The 21,466-nt window shown below is 48.0% G+C and overlaps 1 protein-coding gene across 4 annotated transcripts in view; it reads left to right on the top strand.

Annotated features, from left to right (window-relative positions):
- FAM135B (family with sequence similarity 135 member B) overlaps positions 1–21,466 on the top strand; it is a 174,570-nt gene that overhangs the window by 85,724 nt on the left and 67,380 nt on the right. For all 4 annotated transcript variants that reach the window (XM_083144892.1, XM_083144894.1, XM_083144890.1 and 1 more), the window contains 2 exons: positions 18,408–18,503; positions 19,144–19,223. In XM_083144892.1, coding sequence (XP_083001018.1) covers positions 18,427–18,503; positions 19,144–19,223 — 157 coding nt within the window. In that variant the 5' untranslated portion in view covers positions 18,408–18,426. The remainder of the gene's footprint in view (positions 1–18,407; positions 18,504–19,143; positions 19,224–21,466) is intronic.

Genomic DNA, 21,466 nt, shown 5'->3' with positions numbered 1-21,466 from the left:
ACACTATATAAAATCAACTCCATGCGTAGTTAGATAGTAGGGGTATGAAAAAATAGGGTGCATTTAACATGGGAGCCCAGATAATACATAAGTACCGGAATTACTCTTCTTATGTGGACCCGATTGTTGTTTTACAGCTATGCTGCAAAACCCGGTAGTTATATACCCACTCACCCACGGACAGTGGCGTCGAGATGGAGGGGGGTGTACTCTTTAGCTGCGCCTGGGTCCCATTCCCCCTCCCCCTTTGCAGAGAGTCGGGCAGTGGGGAGAGACAGGCTGCTGATGCAGCACAGCCCCTCTCTCCAGCTCAGCACATGCTGCTCAGCTTGGGAGAGAGGAAGCTGCAGCCTGTCCTCTCTCTCCCTCTCATTCCCCCCCCCCCCCCCCCCCCCCCCCCCATTTTCCCCCCACTTTACAGAGGCTGCTGCTGTTTTCCGATTCAGAACTAGTTCCTATAAATGAAATACTCTTCCTCAATATGCTGATTGTAATCATTCAATTTGAATCATTTGGCGGTGGCATTATTCCTTAGCTGTAACTGGCATCTGTACCCGGGGAGGCGTACGCTGCGCCTATTCAGCACCTGTATTTTATTCCATCTCATACTTTTTCTATATAAATGTAATGGGAATGGAAGCTGAATCTAGCACTCTCCTCTGTCAATTTAATTATTCTGCCTGTAAAGCCAAGAAAACCTTTAAATGGACATTACAGCCAAGTCAGCGTTCTCGGAGGCTGCGCCTGTGCTTATTCGCTGGAAGGAACATTTGCATTACTCTGTAATATGTGCTGACGGTGCGGGTCCCAGCGATGTGTCTGGAAGAAATCAGTGGATTTTATTTTTTGAATTTGAAGACATTACAGCCCAAATCTGTGAAGCAAATGCACCTTGTGACATCACACACACCTCATTTTAAGGATCTACAAAACTGGCATCGTCGGCCTTTGTGATGGGAACATTTAAGTGGGCTGCATAAGAGGTCTGCTAAGAATAGGACCATTAGTGTGCCTGGTATTGGACCGTGAGTGGAACAAAATTTGGTGGGGCTGCGGGCGAGTGTACGCAGCTTAGCGAGAAGGGCTGAATGAGGCCCAAAGATTCCTTATTGCAGCTAAATGTTATAATAAGGAATCTTTATTTTTCTGTGCTCGCTGCAAATGATAATGAATAGAGCTTTGAGGGTTTTTTTATTTTTAAATTAAAGTTTAAAGAGAGATACAATTTGATAAACCCATGCTTTAAGGTTTCATTATAATAATAAGTGCCGGAACTTATTTCCTAGCACGGCGCCCATCGCATAAGATTGTATGCCTTAATTAAGGCATACAATCTATACAATTGAAAAGATTTTTAATTGTATGTACAATATCGCATCTTATGGATCTCATGGATCTTATGCATCATAAGATGCATAAGATCCATAAGATAAAAGATCCATCAACACCAACCTGAAGCGCGGCGAACGCAGCGAGCCCGCGAGGGGCGGTGGCACGCGTCCTCCGACCTTTTCATACCCCCACTATCCACGTCGGCGTGGAGTTGATTTTATATAGTGTGGCGAGCGTATCGAGCCCCGCGAGGGGACGCGTAATACCTGTGAAGTAATGCGCGTGCGCTCGCCACGCTTCGGGCTTGGTGGCTCGCTGCGCTCGCCACACTTTATAAGATCAACTCCACACCGACGTGGATATGATATGGGGGTATGAAAAGGATGGAGGACGTGTACCGCTGCCCCTCGCGTACCGCTGCCCCTCGCGTACCGCTGGCCCTCGCGGGCTCGCTGCGCTCGCTACGCTTCGGGTTGGTGTTGATCGATCTTTTATCATATGGATCTTATGCATCTTAAGGTGCCCACACACGCACCGATCCCGGCGGTGCGATGCTGTACGATGGAGCGCGCGCTCCCGCGGCACCTCATCGTACAGTACAAAAAGTATGTGCTGCACATACTTTTTGTACTAGCTTTTTCTAGCATAGCATCGCATCGCATGCGCATCGTATGCACAAGGCATACGATGCTATGTGTGCTAGTTAAGCCCACAACGCACGCCGGGATCGATGCGTCTGTGGGCACCTTTATGGAAGCATAAGATCCATGAGATAAATAAGATGAGATCCATAAGATGCGATATTGTACATACAATTAAAAATCTTTTCAATTGTATAGATTGTATATCTCGTCCATGCACAAACACATAAGATGCATGCAATCTAGATCGTGGGCGCCGTGCTAGAAAATAAGTACCTAATTGCCTTTCCTTTGCTCTCCTTTATTTAAGACACAACTGCAGAGCAGTAGATGACTATATAAACACTTTGATCTGTTACAGATGGGGCAGGCCTCTTCCTTGCTGGCGACTGACTGACTGAGACGCGCGTGTGTCTCACGCGCACACGCTTCTCAATTTCCGTCGGCGGGGCGACGGGAACTCTGTCCGTCTTCACCTCAGGGAGATGGACAGGGTTAGGGGGGGGGATGCGGGCAGGCGGCGGTGACCCAGGGGAGCGGCTGGAAGCACCGTCGGAAGGGGACGCGCGCGCCTCTCGTGCGCGCGTGTCCCCTTCTCGCTATGCAGATGGTGCTTTATTATAATTATTCCACATAATATATATGCAGAGGAGTCTCTACCCCTTCTAACACCTGATGCGTGTGGATTCCATGCGCGTGCAACTTTAGCCAGGGCTGCGTCAGGTCGGCCAGGCCCGATAAAGTGGAGGAGGCGTGGCCACCGGGTGTGGGTTGGGCCCTCATGAAAAAAAGAAACAAGAGGGAGAGAGAGGACTGCAGCTGTGTCTCTCCCCAGCTCAGCACACCGCACTGAGCAGCGTGTGCTGAGCTGGCGAGGTAGTCTGTGCTGCGGCGGCAGCCTGCCACCTCCTTCCCCATTGCTCGGCTCCCCTGGAAGTGGGACCGTGGCCCCTTCAGCATACCCATAAAAAGTACCTGCTCCCTTCCCAACTCTCGATGCCACTGACTTCAGCATGCACCTCCAAGATTGTGGGCGTTGCCTCTTGTGGCTGTGACCAGAGCCGGGTGCTGCACATAATGTTACAGGACCGCACCACTGAGCAGGGGACAGCATTTTGATGACACCATACCTCCCAACTTTGGCTGTTCTGCAGGCGGGACGCTGCTGCTGCGCGCTGGAGGCGCGGCGAAATTATCGGGGCGTGGCCTATACGTGCGGCTCCCCCGCGAGGCCACGCCCCCATTTTGACGCTATGGGGGCATGACCCAGAGGCTCTGTGAGCCTCTAGCCATGCCCCCAGCCCCCTGGCTACGGGAAGAGACGCTGTGCGCATGCGCACAGCGTTTATTCCCCGCTGCTTAGCAGCTGACAGGGGGGACTCCCAACAGCCCCCCCCACACCGCAGGACACTGCCGCCCGCGGGTGGGACAACGGGACAGGCACTGACAATCGGGACTGTCCCGATAAAGGCCCTTATTCTGATCGGTGCGGCCGGAGCCGATTATGCGGCCAGGACCGTGCGTGCGAAACCCCGCCTTCCATACGGCTCGCCAACTCCGTCCGTATGCGGTAAGAAGCTGGCCGAACGGACCGCACGTGTATTTTACACGGAATACGCCTCCTCCATCTAAGGGAACCTCCCCCATCATTCGATGGTCGCAGACCATCGAATGCAGGACCGAGTGCTCCACCAGCTCCCGCAACCTCAGACCACACTGACATTTTTCCGTGCATAAGCAGGGATCTGGGCGGGCAGCTGACATCCGGCGATGTCATATGTCCGCCCCCTACACGTGCGTCACGACTGCATTACCATACGTACGCCCAGCGTTTGCATGGGAACTCCCATGAAACGCAGGGCGTATGCATATGGTAATGAGCCCAAATAGCCCTTCACGCCCCTCTCCACCCCCTGTTCGGAGTGTTCACATATCATGCGGGATTCGGCCGTACGCCCCGCTCGCACATGCGCAGAGACGCCTCTGCACATGCGCAGACACAAAACATCGGCGGCCCGAACGCATGCGGATATATCCGCACCGATCAGAATAAGGGCCAAAATCGGGACTGTTGGGAGGTAGGTGCAGCCCTCTCCCCCCTTGTGATGCCACTGATATATGGGGTCTACTATTGGAGTCTATATAATTGGTTAGAGGAAGTCCCTGCTATAGCACACGGCATAATACTGTAATAAGTCATTGTCACATGGTCCGTCCTATGGAATTTATACTGTGTTAATTAAAATGCTAATAAATGTAAAGTTTCCCTTCTGCTCCGTTTTTCTCCCCAGGGACACGAGCCCCGAATAATATTAAAATAAATGTATGTTTAATTTTTACGTTTCCATTCTGTGCGCAATACTAATGCGGAGGCGAATATAGAGAACAGAAATAACCCTCCCATAAATTATACAGTCCGTGTAACAGGCGTGTAGCCCCGATGGCTGATGGGACACCACTTGGTTTTCACCCGGCTTTACTCTAATTAATGTATTAAAGTATTTTTAGGTGATTTATTTGTTTATACTCTACATGTATTATCCCCCCCCCCCCCGTGTAGGGAACGCGTATAACCCTGACCTGTCCATTAGTAGGGATTAATACTACGGTGCATATTTATTAAAGTAACTTTGCAGGATTTTTGCTAAATTTCTACATCCCCAGGATATACAGAGTGAAGGGGGTTTCCCATGAGATATAAGAAGTCTCCTGAATGCCCAACAGAATGCAAGTGTCTCCCCCTCCCCCCCCCCCCTACTGATTCTCCCCTCGGTAACATGCGACCAAATGATTTTTCCGGCATTCGCAAATACTGAAAACTGACTTTTAACTGTGTGGCTGGACAAAGATGGGGCGGGGCGGGGCCGGCTGATGACCTGTGACGTCGCCCGCCCACCACCGGCGCCAGCCATTTGCCTGTGTTTTCATGGGGACACCCATAACTCGCTGAGCGTTCCCATTGGTAAGCCCCGTTCCCGCCACACTCCTCCCCCGCCCCAATGCTTACATACCACTCAGCGACTATGCACGTCACCAAAGCCATTCACAAAGGGGGCTGCACATGTGCATAATAGACCACACGCTGTCGCAGTCTTCCAAACATCGTAATATGGCCGAATTTGCCCCATTCTGAATGAACCAGAATTAGGCCCCTAGTCACATGATTCATCATGGATGAAGTCTTAGTGGCCCATCTATTGCACAAGTGATGAGAACTGGACAGTGTGTGATGGGTCTTAATGATTGATGTGCCATACCTCTTCACCTGTGCCTCTCACCTGGACGCAGAGCATGGATATACTGGGGGGAGATCATGCCAAACAAATCTCATTGACTTTTTGACACCGTGACTAAAATTATACCTCAAGGGGGACTGTAGATGGGGCGTATCCAGAGGCGTAACTACTTTTTTTGCGCCCCCCGCCGGACATTTTGTGCGGGACCCCCCCGAAATATTAACCCCCACCCTACCCGTCCCCATTGCCGTCGGCGCTTCTGCCTCTAACCAGACACGCAGATCTGTGTCGGGTGACGGGCGGTCCCCGGCTCCGGCTGCAGTGCTAATATAATAACAGACACTCGGAAAATGGCTGCCCCCATACAGCATTATGGGGGCAGCCATTTTCCGAGTGTCTCTTATTATATTAGCACTGCAGCCGGAGCCGGGGACCGCCCGTCACCCGACACAGATCTGCGTGTCGGGTTAGAGGCAGCGGCGCCGGCGGCAATGGGGTAAGGAGGGGGAGGGCAGGAGTCGGGAGCCGGGACCAGGTGGTAACTATAGTCCCGCAGACCCCCCCAGGCGCCCACACCTGCCTAGCGCCTCCCCGCCACCGCGGGGGCTGCGGGACTATAGTTACGCCACTGGGCGTATCTAGACTCCGGTAACGCATTTGACACAGTCCCACATCGCAGACAGCAAAAAAAGTAAATCAAAAGCTTGGGATTGGATACTATGGGGTTTATTTACTAAGATAGCAGTTCTGATTGGTTGTCCATAGCAACAGCCCATCTCCAATAGATCTCCTATCTTAGTATATTTACCTCTAAGATGGTTGTATGGATAAGATCTTGGATGCAGGATAGGAAACAGAGAGTTGTAGTAAACGGAGAGTATTCTGTGGAGGGAAGTGTTTCCGGTGAAGTCCCCCAGGGATCTCTACTTGTTCCTTAATAATTTTGTTGGAAATGGTATTGAAATGGAAGTACAGTATACCTTTTGCATGTGACAGAAACATTAGCAACAGGTTTTTATAAAAAATGTAAAATAATAAATTAACTGCTTTAGGTCCAGAAGAAAACGTGACACCGTGTCACTGTACAGATCCCTGAGAGTCATGTGACCTTTTAGGATATTCACCTGGATCCCACACACTTTATTTATTGTGTATCAATGTGGTAAATAGATGGTGGACCAGTTCATTTCTTATGCTATCTGGATGGAAAAAATCAATAGGGTCCAAATGTTGGGTATTAGGGCGGGTATTATCTACACGAGAAGCTTCAATTGTTCCACCCACCAATGGCCACCCATGATTTACAATTAAGTAGGCTGTGGTCCACTAAGAGACCAGGGTGGGTCTATATGGGAGTGTAGGGGGGCGGAGCTACGCTCAGTGTCCTCGCTCTTTGTAAAGAAAACAAAGAACATATTTTGTTGTTGTTTGTGCATCATCAACGGTGCAAACCACCTGGGTCTCTTCTATCCTTGGCCTACATATATAACAATTATCAATACCGATATTTATATGACCAAAGAACAATAAGTGAAAAGCGTAGGTTACGTACTTTTTCCGTAACTTGCCGTAACTTCCGTACCCTTTATTCCTAGCTACATGCGAACAAAACGTAGCGCAGCGTAGCGTACCTTTACCGTGTATTGTACACGGATGAATCAATGCAGTAATAGGAGATCCCTTCGCAGTACTCTGTCTCTAATCTGCAAATACCCTTTAAGTACAATGTCCGTAATACACCTTATCGCTAGATGCGTATAATAGACGAGACCACGGTATAACAAGTGAGGAGATAGACTCTCCGTAAATAGTGTATTAAGTCCCTAGCGGCCAAAAGGGGATTACAGAAAGAAGAAAATACAGGGTAACACGTGATACAATTATCTAACAATAATAATACAATTCAAACACTACTAGGGAAAGAAAACAGGCACAGGATACAATCAGCCAACAATACAATATAAGAAAGTACAGGGAATGCAACCGCTTACCGTCTCAAATATGCGCAGCGCAGTCCGGTCGGAGCTCGCTATATTCAGATTGAACTATAGCCCGGTCAATGGTGAGGGATAGAAGCAGTGCCGAAGTGACCGAGGCAGCCCAGGGTTAGCTATCTTATAGGGTCAGAAGGGGGAGGTCAAAGGCCATTCCTATTGGTCAGGGTTCGAATGTCCAGTCCTCAGTGATTGGGGCAAAGTATTACACCTGGTTTGGATAGGTGCAGGGGGAGTGAACTTTGGAGTCCTTTGTGTGTTGGCATTGTCGTCGGGGGTCGTAAATAGCAACAATAACCAGTTATATCTAGATTCTTTTGTCACACACAGTTTAACAGAAATAGTCCTTGAAATATAGATTTTATCAGTAATTATCGGACCATGTGAGTTGCGAAGTTTTCGCAATGACCGGAGAACTGCGCATGAGAAACGGAACGTAACGGTACCAAACATTATACAGACAGAAGTATGTAATGCTGATTAAACTATGTGTAGTGCTCTAAACCTTTAATTAACTATATTTTATTTTGTGTAAGTATGGTATTATGAATTTATGTGTAATAGTATGGCTGCGCTTCTGGTCCACTTTGTCACACAGACTCGGGTATGTATACTTTATTTGCGCAACTCTGCGAACCAAAATGACGGCCATACTATCCTTAAATGGCGTGTGTGTAACTCGACTTTAACACATTTGTCATAGACCATTAATGATTTTAAATCAATGATGGTCGAAGGCCATCCCTAGGCTAGGGTAAGTATTAGGGTTAAAAATAACAAAAAATATGTTGACCCTTTCTGTGTCAACCACGTAATCCTTTCAACCTTTTGATCCTGTTGTCCTTCTAATGTCAACCTACTGATCTACTTTATGTACTGTCAATCTTTTAAACTACACCAATGTCTTATGTATTATTATTATATAGTATATTTTATACTATGGATTGAGCCTGAAGAGTTGCAGAGATAAATCTACGTAACAGGAATCCCACCAACTACAATGTGCTGTTGATTTGATATCACACATGAAGACCATTATTTATAACCTTCTGCTATGGAAAACATACTGACATAGTTATACCCCTTTCACACTGCAGCTCTAAACCGGTATATTGCCGATGTTTTAGCCTTTTAAACCGGTTAGAGCTGCAGTGTGAAAGCGCCAGTCTGCATTTACCGGTTACAAATAACCGGTATTTGCAAAAGGGTAAAAAGCAGAGTCCTACACGGTTCAGAACCATTTTTTATGCAGTGTGAACGGCTCTGAACCGGTATTATATAGGACTCAGGCAGCAGATAGCACTGATCTGGTTATCAGCGCAGTGAATATTTAGTGATCAGGAGCCGCTCATTACATAGGCTCATTGATATGCACATATGTAATGAGCGGGATCCGCTCCCTCCTAATGACCCGTGCATGCCCGCTGCCTACCTCGTTGCCAGGTACCAGGGGAGGGAGGGGGTGTTACTAGGTGCTGGCTGTGTATGTGTGGGTGGGGGGAGGGGGGGGGCTGCGCTGCTGTCTGCTATACTCTGCAGACAGCAGCCGTGGCAGCGGAGGAGGTGAATGGATGCCTGTGTGCGGCATCCATTCACCTTCCGGACGACATCTGGGGGGTGCACGGGGCCGGGGGTAGCTCAGCAGCTTACCTTGGTGCTGGGCTGCCCCCAGTATGGCAATCGGTGTATCCGTCGTGGATCACGCGGTCCCGGCGCTTGGAGATGATGTCATCTCCAAGTGCCGCCTCCGTCTACACTGCGGGTGGGCACCGCAGTGTAAATGGAGTAAATCCCGGATCCGACCTGGCTTGATTTAAAATGCAATATAAAACATGAATAAAACAAAGACACCTACAAAAGTTGCTAACTATCCTGGAGAGTCCGTTCCTATGGTAACCCGGTGTAATAAAGGGAATATGAATGGAGAACTAGTTACCACCCTTGATTGGGTATGTGCAACGTCCGCTTGTAACCGTGTGGTGGGCCCAAGCTGGTATGAATAACCGTAGGTCCACCAGAGATCAGATGGAAGGAGGCATTTGCCTTTATCCAGCCATTGGGCCTGATTCAGACCTGATTGCAGAGCTGCAAATTAGCACTACAGCTGATCATCAATACACTGCGCATATACGGGTGGCAGTACGCATGCGCAAGGCCGTTTGGTGATTAAATCATGCTACTATTTCTATTTGCACGCCATGCGCAAGGTGATTGATAGAAAGTAAGTATCTGGCGGTTAAAACCATCCGTTTAGTGGGAGTGCTAAGAAAAACAAAGGCGCGCCAGAAAAAAAAACGGTGAGTGACCAGGGAAGCGCTAGGCGTGCCTGAACGTTTTAGGGGAGGGTTTGTGACGACAGCAACAGGCCAGATATACCTGTATTCTTCGCAGCGCCGGTTAACGTCTCTGGCTACGCAGTACCCGCAACATCTTTTTTTTTTTAAAGGGAGGGGTGGACCCGAATTTCAACTTGCTTCCGAGGACTGGGATGAACCTACCCCTCTGGGTTACACCCCTTACACCAGGCATGTCCAAACTATGGCCCTCCAGCTGTTGTGAAACTACAAATCCCATCATGCCTTGCCACAGTTTTGCAATTAGGGAATGCTAAAACTATGGCAAGGCATGCTGGGATGTATAGTTTCACAACAGCTGGAGGGCCACAGTTTGGACATGCGTGCCTTACACGCTGTACAGTGATTCGGAAAATTTTGTCAACGGTCCAAATCATTCAACCAAAATCCTTCTGTACTCAAGCAGTTTATGAAACACTAAATAGCATTTTTATAATTTGTCACCAGCGCTCGTCTCTCCTTTACGGTTGCCTATAATTTAAGTATAACGAATATTTTTTTTTAAATGAGATTCTAAATAAAACCTCCCAATCTGCTGGAGCGGATTGCCGGGAAACAACTGGATAATGTGATTGAGCATTAGTCTAGGAGATGGAGCGACGGGAATTAGGTACGGCCCGCCGTAGGTGTTGTGACTCACTTGTTTTGTTCTGCAAGAACATTGCCTCTATGTTTGCGCTGTGTAATGAATGCACAAGCAGGATGGAGGGGCGGCGGATGTCTCTCTGTGCTAGATGCATTACCGTCATTTATAAACATAATCTACAGTATGTAGCAGCCACACCATCCCCCGTACAGCACAACCTTATTGGATACGCATTATAGTGAGTCCCGGAGTCCAGGATTGAAACGTTTGATCTGTTAATACTTTATAGTAAATGTGGAAGTTGTTTATCGATTGAAAAACAAAACACACGTCGGTACTTATATGTTAGTTGGGCGCCCCTTACGTAGTTTGCGTAGTGGTGTATTGAGAATACCAATACACCACTATGTTAGCTACGTAAATTACGTAATTTACGCAAATTACGTAATTTACGCAAATTACGTAATTTACGTAACTGGAGCTCAGGTAATACAAGAGACGTGGATACGCATGCGCTCGCAAAGCTTTGGGCTTGGTGGCTCGCTGCGCTCGCCACACTTTCTAAAATTAACTCCACGCCCACGTGGACACTGGGGGTATGACGTGGATAGTGGAGATATGATTGTGTAAATTTGTGTTGTTTGTGTGTGTATGTGTGTAGTGTGAATGATACTTACCATCCACAATGTCCCCGCCGCCTCCGGCACTCGGCCCCCCGCAGTACCGTCATCCATGACAGTTGTCATACAGGCATGTAGCGTGGTGCTGCTGGGGGAGCTGGGAAACCATGTGATGCTCCCCCAGCAGTGACTACGCTAAATCTCCACCATTGCTGCACCGCCGCCTAGATGTTTCACCCCCGCCTGGCCGCCACTGAATCCCCGCCGCCCGTCCTTCAACACGGACGATGTAAGTAAACCCCCCCTGTCTGCCCGGCCACACCCGCCCGCCGCAGAATCCCTGCCCAATATTAGCCGGCAGCCCGGCAATGTACCCACACATGTATATATTTAAAAGGCTAACTACTCCTCACCTCTAAGGGGAAGTTCTGCGAGTGACCACTAGAGGCCACTCGACAGAAAGTGAAAGCAAAATGATCTGTTTAATACTTGCTGGATATGGAGAGAGGGAGCCAGGGGCGGACTGGGACCATAAATTGGCCCTGGCATTTTGAGCACACAGGCCCACCTGCAGCAAATGGGACCCTTGTGCGGCCTCATTGAAAGGAGGCGTGGCATCACATAAAGGAGGCATTGCGCATTATGGAACACACTGTGATGCCCATTACTGAATGCGACCGGAGTTCCATTGCTTATGCATATGCACTTCAGTGTGCGCATGAGCAAAAGTCACTGAATACCAATTTTTGCCAATCTGCATCTATTCCTGAATAAGGCCCAATAGACTTATTATAAGGATGTGGCAGCACACTGCAGTATCGGGCTCAATGGCCGCTACTGTAGAAGGTTCTAAGAACTTTCTGCACAAAATCGGCCCACTGGGCCATCGGCCCTTCTGGCATTTGCCAGAAATGCCAGATAGCCAGTCCGGCCCTGGAAAGAGCTGTGAAGACATCGATTGGAGGTAGGAGCAGATAGGGACTAATGGGGGTATTAAATCTGGCTGAATCTTTCGCCAGATAAAAAGTCTGCACTTTCACGCATTTTTAGGGCAAATTCGACTCACCCTATTCAGTCCGCTTGCTGATTTTTCAACCACGTAAGTCGTCAAAATTTCCGTTAATTCACACGTTTTGATGACTTTGCGGCCGTTTTTGGTCATGCCGATTCGCCCACCGCAAAAAAAAAAGTGAAATGGCACTATGAAAATATACTCAAAGATAGGCGAAAACACCCGTGATTGAATACTGATAGGCAAATATTTGCTGGTTTTTTCCCTTGGCAAAATTTTTTAGCCGACATTGAATTCCCCCTAGACCGGGCTTTTGACGGGCTTTTGACGGGCTTTTGACATAGTATAGATTAAATAAACCAAAACTTACACTATACAGTATAACTATACTACAGGTCGGATTAGCCCATAGACCAGGCCTGGCCAACCTGTGGCTCTCCAGCTGTTGTGGAACTACAAGTCCCAGCATGCTTTGCCACAGTTTTACTATTAAAGAGCACTAAAACTGTGGCACGACATGCTGTGACTTGTAGTTTCACAACAGCTGGAGAGCCACAAGTTGCCTACGCCTGTCATAGACAATGTATAGGTAGACCGTCAACGAGGCTCCAGAGGGGGTCCACACAGGACCCAGTGCTCCAGGCTGCAGCCTTAATCAGCTCATTGGTTAATCAGGCCCTGGCCGAAAAGGGGTAGTTGGGGAGTTACGGTCCACAGTACGCATGCGCGAGGCTGTCCTGTAGTCAACGCCTGCAACTAGTTTTGTTCGCTGGCCTTTCACAAGATGATTGACAGGGAGTGGGCGTGTGTGAGTGGAAACCGCTGGGAGTGTCGGGAAAAATGCAGGTGTGCCAACCTGGCTTAGGGGAGAGTGTGTGACGTCAGCTTCAGCTTGGATGAACCTGTTTTTTATTGAAGCACCGAGTAAGTCCTGGGCTACGCAGAGCCTGCTAGGACTAGTGCTCTGTGTAAAAATCATTAGCTGGTGAGCCTGTTACAAAGGATTTCAGACGTACTGTACTCTATTCGCACGGGTGCGAACAGATGTAGAATATGAAAGCCAGTCTACCTACAGATGTTGCTACGTTGTCTGGCGGCGTTGTGTTTCCCTAATGCCGTCGGTGACTATATGACAGTCTACGAAATAATTTTGGAAAACCAGTTTCACCCCTGTAGGTTCCTAAAATGCATCATTCCTGAGCAAGGTAAACGTTGGTCCTTTCGATTCTGCCGCAATGTTCTTCTGTGTGTCGGCAATTGTGTTCACAATAAGGGAAATGGAATAAGCAAATAGCTGTGCTTTAGACGTGAGATCACCGCTGTGCAAAGTAACCTGCGACAACGTATGATTTGCTCAAATAGCCTCAGATTGCAGGATGTACCATTTAATCACTGTGTTATGGGACAGTGGGTGGCGGGCCACTGCTCGGGTCTCTGGTGTTCCCGGCTATGGCAGCAGTGGCCCAGTGGTGAATGCTGGGAACTGGAACACAGGAGGCTTTAGGTAGGGAGAGTTCATAGAAGTACTGGCACTGCGGGCAGCGGCGTAACTATAGCACCGCAGCCCCTGCCACCGTGGGGGGGGGGGGGGGGGCGCTGTGCATGTGGGGGCGCCGGGGGCTGCGGTGCTATAGTTAAACCCCCCTAATCCCCCGCAGACTTACCTATCTCGTTGGTCCCGGCTGCTCCGTTCTTCTGCTGAGGACCACCAAAAAATGGCCACCCCCATATAGCACATTGTTCTATGAAACTGTCTGCTGTATGGGGGCGGCCATTTTGTGGTGGTCCTCAGCAGAAGAACGGAGCCGCCGGGACTAGCGCGATAGGTAAGGCTGTGGGGGATTGGGGGGGGGGGGGGTTGCATGGGCGGCGGGGTAGGGGTTCTTGGCGGGGCGGCGGCGGGGGGGGGGCGCCCAAAACGTAGCTACGCCACTGACTGTGGGCATAGCAAGGTGGGGGAGTTGAGGAGACTCTGGTCAGAGGTGCAGAGTCTAACACCACCGACAGTTTTTCAGTGGCGAGGTCGCGGTCCTCAGACCTGAGTTCCCCACAGCTAACTGACCTGTCACGGGAGATGGATGGTGACTACTGGCAGTGAGCTTGGAGCTTGGAACTGAGGAACTTGGAACTTGGTCTGCACTGGCCTGGAAGGCCAGAGTGATAGCAGTGGCTTGAAAGTGTTGACAGCCTGAAGACGACACGGTACTGTAGACAGCCTGGGAGCTGGAGGGTAGTCGACAGCCTTGGAGTCGAAAGGATCTTGATGACCTGGGAGTCGACAGGAGCTTGTTGACGACCTAGGAGTTGACATGGGAGTTGACAGGAAACTGGGGAGTTGACGCCTGTGTTGACTTGGGAGTCAAAAGGTGGTATGGCCCTTTAAGGGCAACAGCAAACTCTGCTGGAAGATGCTGGAGTGCTCTATGCTCTTGGGAGCTTGAGATGGAAAACAGCGAGGAAGGTAACCTGGTAGGTGAGGAGAGTCAGGGAGCTTTAATTTCAGCAACAGAGACAGCAGCAGTTTGCACAGCGACTCTGGACAGGATCCTGGAGCCTTGGAACGGCTGAGGACTGGATACACACAGGAATCAAGACAGGGGTAATGGGCCAGAGGCCTCAGCTATATCCCCCAGCAGTTCTATGATTGGCTGCAAGCTGCATCAGCAATTAAGTCCAGGAAGTAGCTGGGCACACCTTTGGTCACATGAGTCAGTGCACAGGTCAGAGCAACAAGGTCACAGGGAAATCATTAGACAGAGCCATGTGATTGCAGGTGTCATGGCGGCGCCCATGTGGCTTGGGCCCGGCCCGGGACCAGCGTGGAACGCTGGCAATAGTTCAGGGCAATGCAACTCAGATACTGCTATGGAGATTAGGACTTCTGAATCAGGCCCTTTGTTTGTGAGGAATGAGATGTCGCTGATGAGGACTGAGATTCCAATTAGTCTTCCCTCCCTAGGTTAATCAACGCCAATCACTAGTGGTTCAGTGGATCCGCCTGTGGGATGTTCTGCCTTACTGTGTCTGCCCTTACAGACAGTTTAATACAGGACCAATATAAATATGTTCTTAAACAAAATGAATAAATCTAGGTACTTGTGAGTTATCCGGACGCCCGATTTCAAAATCGGGTCGGATCGGGCACATCGCATCGCATCGCATGCGACCATCGGATGCGATGCGATGCGATGCGATGACCCGATTTTTCCATAGGAATCAATGTTAAAATGGACTGAGTCCATTTTAACATGGAATTCAATGGGAAAAAGGGGTCCTTTTCATACCCCTACTATCCAAGTGGGCATGGAGTTGGATATAAACCTGTGGCGAGCGTAGCGAGCCACCGAGCCCGAAGCGTGGCGAGCGTAGCGAGCCCCGCGAGGGGACACGGAATACCGTCCCCTCGCGGGGCTCGCTTCGCTCGCCACGCTTCGGGCTCGGTGGCTCGCTACGCTCGCCACAGGTTTATATCCAACTCCATGCCCACTTGGATAGTAGGGGTATGAAAAGGACCCCTTTTTCCATAGGAATCATTTTAACATTGATTCCTATGGAAAAATCGGGTCATCGCATCCGATGGTCGCATGCGATGCGATGCGATGCGATATCGCATCGCATCGTATCTGATTGTATGCCTTAACTTAAGGCATACAATCAAAAAATCGGGCGTCCAGATAACTCACAAGTACCTAAATCTAGATACATTACAGAGAGTACAGATGTAGCCGGCCACATCTTTGCAGGGGATGGCGATTCTATCCGGCTACTGCCAGGGGCGCACAAGATGCTCATGCACCCCGTGGCAACGGAGCTTGGCGGGGGAAACCGCTGCCTCCCCCGCCGTCGCCACCGGTCCCCCTCACCGCCCCTGACTTGTATATATTTATTTTGTTGTTGTTGTTTTGATTGTTATCTATAAGGGAAAAAGCTGCATTAAGGGATAAAAAGTATTTTTGTGTTCTACATGACAGCCAAAACGTCGGAACAGACTGCGACAACAGAAAAGTAAAAAAGAATAAACATACCTTCTAAAGGCTTCATTCCACCAGGCCAAAACTAGTAATTTGGCACCCCTCCCACCAAAATATTAAAGTTAATTATACCGCACAGTATTGCAACCTTATACACATTACACCACACTTTAGTACCCCTTATTAACATTATGCCACAGAGAAGTGCCCCTTGTTCACACTACACCAAACAGTAGAACGGTACTACCCCTTACACAAATTGGGGGAAATTGACTAAGATGTGTATTCAACTTCACATGTGATGTTGCTATGGGCAACCAATCAGTCTGTCTTCTAGCGGGTGCTAAATAAATAAGTAGATTGGTTTGTTGTCCATAGCAACATGACCTGTAAAGTAGAATACACATCTTATTAAATTCCCCCCATTATGCCACACAATAGAGCACCTTATTCACAATATGCAACACAGCAGTATTGCCCTTTACAACACATGATGCCACACAGTAGGAAGAATTTGATAGATATTCAATTGACAATTTAGGATACATTTACTAGATGGGAGTTCTATTAATGATGGGAGGTTGCCCTTAGCAACCAGATTCTACTTCTTGCTTATTTAGCACCTTCTAGAAGTAAAAGATGTGATTGGTTGCCAAGGGCAACACCCTATCTTCAACAGAACTCCCATCTTATATAAAATTTACCTCTTTGTATTGATTTACTTACTAGGAAGTTTATAAAGATTAAAAAAAAAAAAAGTTATGATGCCAATAGCAACCAATTAGATTCTGTCTTTTATTTCTCTACTGCACCCTAAGAAATGATAGATGGAATCTGATTGGTTGCTATGGGCAACATCACCACTTTAAATTTTTAGTAAACTGTAGTCAATTTTCCCCAGTGCAGTTTACCCCATTGCTTTGTAGGGCCTGATTCAGGTGGGTGAATTCATTTGCAGCTTATCGGGACCGTAAACTCCGCCCGACGCCCAGCCAAACGCCGGGCCGTTGGGCCTTAGGGTGGTCATTCGCATCAAATGATTTCTAGCCACAAGCGATCCTGAATTGCCCCTTAAGAAGTTGTTTGCATGTTTGGTGTAATCCGTATTCTCCGCACACCATCTTTCCTCGGTGATTACTTCATATCGCCAAATGCAAACAAACATTTCACGCGGCGCAGCCGGAGATCAGCCGTCATTTAATTCTCATTCTGCTTATTCACAGCAGAAAAATGTATTTGCAGTTGAAATCTTAATAGGTCCTAATTGCTAAAACAGTGATACTCGGAATTCGTCTGACAGTCTTGCAATGAATTATCTATCCCCCATTGTCACTTTAAAGACTGGAACAAGGAGGGGGGTTTAAATCCCTTTGTTCATTTGTAAGTAAGGGCATTTCCTAAATTATAGATCCCGGTTACTTGGCTCGAAGGAAGCGTTTAACAAATAAGTATCAGTAATCCAAAACACTGCCACTGTCCTTTGTGTATGGCATTTAGCGGAAGTATTGTGGCAGAAGTCGCAAAAAATATGGCAAGTGTAGTACAGATGTGAGTGCAGAAACCTCCGTCAGTCCAGCGCAAAGCACGACTCGTTATTGGTGCCCCTCCCCCATATAGCTTATTCAGTGAGGTGTCTGTCTTCAGTAGGACAGGTCATGGGTTCTAATACAGGGTGTGGCACGCTTGCAAAAATAATGTTATGAGGGTGAGTCAGCCACAGAATCGATATCAACTGTTTTCAATTAACTGATTAAAAGTTGCAGGAGAGGTGCCCCCTTGGGAGCAGGAGCCCGGCGGCAGATGACCATGTAAGGCGCCTAATGAATTATGCTGCTTGGCCTATACCTTTACTTAACTCTTATGCCTAGAAATAACTCACACAAACACCTTATACTATAAATAATGACACGGAAAACCACTGCGTCAGTTTGAACAGGTCATGAATATTTATTGTAATGGTATGATACCTATTTGTCTAAGGGATGGCAAAGAAAGCACTTGAGACCAGCACCAGTCCAGGGTGTTACTCATGGTAGCGACTGAAACGCCCCAATACGACAACACCCCTTATTGTGGGGTACAGCCCGTGATGTGACAGACTTACCACTCTTTCTATGGCCTGGCGAGAACTTACAGGAAGTGTCCAACGTCCCACCGCTGAGTCGGGACTCGCCCACTGTCCTAGCAAAGGGGGGCAATACCGCACAGCAACCACCTGACACACCACCTGACTGCTGGTCGAGAGCGCCTTCTCGCCCATTTATAATTAAAGCTATAGAAGCCAATTTGGTGATTGCCCGGAGGCCAGGTAGTGGCAAAGATGGAAAGGGATAGGAGGGTGGGGATCCAGACTCAAAGAGGAAGTACTTCCTCCCAGCATCACCTAATATACCCCTCTCTAAGCTGACGCCCCTATGCTACCTGATTGGCAGATCTACCTGCCACTCAACCTGAGATTTCCCCTGGGCACTTTGTACTTTCTTCAATAGCTTTATTTAACAACCATCAAATTCACAGGCTCTTAAATTCACTCGAGCCTATGCAGCCCTCGTTCTATCGACTCCCAGAGTTACGACTCTGTCCCCTGTGATAATGATGATGTATCTGAACGGTTTATGATTAATGGAAATAGCGTATATGTCTGTGTTCTCTCCTGTGTAGGTGATGACCTGAAAATATCATGTCTGAAGTACAAGGGACAGTAGAGTTTTTGGTGGAACTACATAAATTCCATAATGTGGACTTATTCCAGAGAGGGTGAGTAACTGCGGGCGTTAAGGGCAGCATCCTCAGAGTATATCATTTATCATATTGTGCTGTGTCTTATACTAGAATATAAAATGGTTTATATTGGAACAAGCATAAAGCAGGTAAAAAGCATTTTGAGTTCCATTCTGCTTAAATAAGATTATTTATTTTTGGTGGAGTAATATTTTCAGAAGTGTCTACTGCGTATCCTTATTTTGTGGGATGGCTCTGTAGAAGAATGCGCACTTGCCTTTGAAACCAGAATGAACAGGAAACTCCAAAAAATCGTGGACCCCCCCCCCCACCCCCACCAGGGGCGGATTGGGACTTCAGTCCGGCCTGGGAAAAATCCAATCCAGCCCGGTGGTGTTTGTAATGCGGGGGGGGGGCTCCCCTGCTGCTTTATGCTGAGTCCGGGTGCCGGGGGCGGAGCTTCTGCAGCCAGGCGGAGGGGGAGTGGGTGCTGGGAGCCTGCTGCCGCCGCACTTGAAGGCCCACGGGAGGTGCTGTGGGCTGTCGCGCATGCGCAGTAGCCCTCCCACGGCCATTTTGGATTTGGGCAAAGTGCCAAGGCAGCCCGTTTTGAATAAGTATATATATCCCTGTTACGAGCAATAGAACATATGTGTCCCCTTTGTTCTCTCCCCAGGTATTACCATGTAAGAGCGACATTAAAGATATCATCGAGGACACCTCACAAGGTGACTGTCTCCCTCGTTGGGCAGAAAGGTAATGAGATAACATAGCATGGCACATTACTGTATGCAAGACACACAACCGGAGCCGGACGCAGTGTTCTATGTCTCCAGCCTGCAGCCAGGCAGGGAATAGCTGTCAGGATGCTGAATGGTGGATAGCTGGAGCTATCTACCAATCCCCGTGCAGTGTTCTATGTCTCCAGCCTGCAGCCAGACAGCGAATGGCTGTCAGGATGCTGAATAGCTGGAGCTATCTACCAATCATCACAGTGCAGTGTTCTCTATCTACCATCAGTGAATGGCTGTCAGGATGCTGAATGGTGGATAGCTGGAGCTATCTACCAATCACAGTGCAGTGTTCTCTATCTGCCTTCCAGCCTGCAGCCAGACAGTGAATGGCTGTCAGGATGCTGAATTGTGGATGGCTGGGGCTATCTACCAATCACAGTGCAGTATTCTCTATTAATTCCTATATTTTTTTTATGAATGTATGGAGTAATCTTAGCCTGCTTTTACATTTCACTGGTAACCTGGAGAGAACCAGGAACAAAGTAATGTAGATAGAATTCAATGTGAATCCAGTTAGGCCACATCCTGTAATGTCACTATGAGTCCTGGCAGATGAATGATCTGAGATTCCTTGTGGACATACTGTAGCGAGACAGAAATGTAATTACTATTCAGCAATGTGACACGCGGGTTATACGGTTCCACCTCAGTACTGTACATAGGAAGCAGGAATTTATATAGCTGGAAATGAGATAGAAACGGTATCAGTTATAACAGTCTATATGGAGAAATAGGAGTAACACATGCACAAGTGAGTGTTGAGTGTACGCACTAGTGAGTATTGGACGTACGTCCTAGTGAGTAGTGAGTGTATGCACTAGTGAGTATTGAGTGTATGCACTAGTGAGTATTGAGTGTATACACTAGTGAGTATTGGCTGTGTACACTAGTGATTATTGAGTGTATGCACTAGTGAGTATTTAGTGTATGCACTAGTGAGTATTGAGTGTATGCACTAGTGAGTATTTAGTGTATGCACTAGTGAGTATTGGCTGTGTACACTAGTGATTATTGAGTGTATGCACTAGTGAGTATTTAGTGTATGCACTAGTGAGTATTGAGTGTATGCACTAGTGAGTATTGGCTGTGTACACTAGTGAGTATTGGCTGTGAGCACTAGTGAGTATTGAGTGTATGCACTAGTGAGCATTGGCTGTGTACACTAGTGAGTATTGAGTGTATGCACTAGTGAGTATTTGCTGTACGCACTAGTGAGTATTTAGTGTATACACTAGTGAGTATTGAGTGTATGCACTAGTGAGTATTGGCTGTGATCACTAGTGAGTATTGAGTGTATGCACTAGTGAGTATTGGCTGTGTACACTAGTGAGTATTAGCTGTGTACACTAATGAGTATTGGCTGTGAGCACTAGTGAGTGTTGAGTGTACGCACTAGTGAGTATTGGCTGTGAGCACTAGTGAGTATTGAGTGTATGTACTAGTGAGTATTGAGTGAATGTACTAGTGAGTATTGAGTGTATGTACTAGTGAGTATTGGCTGTGTATACTAGTGAGTATTGGCTGTGTACAGCAGAATATTGGCTTCCCTCTATCCAATTGTCTCTACTGGGTCCAAAGAGCAGCTGGAAGCTTTCGACCATTCACTACATACAGTAGCTGTAACGTTAAACTCCAACTGATGGCAGGTACCAAGACATGGAGAGGTAGAGTCCTGCAGTTCCCCCTAACAACCAATCAATGCATCTCATTTCATAGACAAGCTTAATAAATGACAGTAAGAATCAGGTTGCTTTGGGCTGTGGGCATTTTATCTCTCTCCAAGGCCTAATACATTCTGTACCCCCCACATGCTATATCTCTGATACATACTGTACCCCCCACATGCTATCTCTCTGATACATACTGTACCCCCCACATGCTATCTCTCTGATACATTCTGTACCCCCCACATGCTATCTCTCTGATACATACTGTACCCCCCACATGCTATCTCACTGATACATTCTGTACCCCCCACATGCTGTCTCTCTGATACATACTGTACCCCCCTCATGCCATCTCTCTGATATATACTGTACCCCCCACATGCTATCTCTCTGATACATACAGTGCCCCCCACATGCTATCTCTCTGATACATTCTGTACCCCCCACATGCTATCTCTCTGATACATACTGTACCCCCCACATGCTATCTCACTGATACATTCTGTACCCCCCACATGTTGTCTCTCTGATACATACT

The sequence above is a fragment of the Crinia signifera genome, chromosome 5 (assembly GCF_055691185.1).
Source record: "Crinia signifera chromosome 5, ASM5569118v1, whole genome shotgun sequence".
Classification (NCBI taxonomy): Eukaryota; Metazoa; Chordata; class Amphibia; order Anura; family Myobatrachidae; genus Crinia; species Crinia signifera.
The sequence above is the reverse complement of the archived record's forward strand: the minus strand, read 5'-3'. Positions and strand labels throughout refer to the sequence as shown.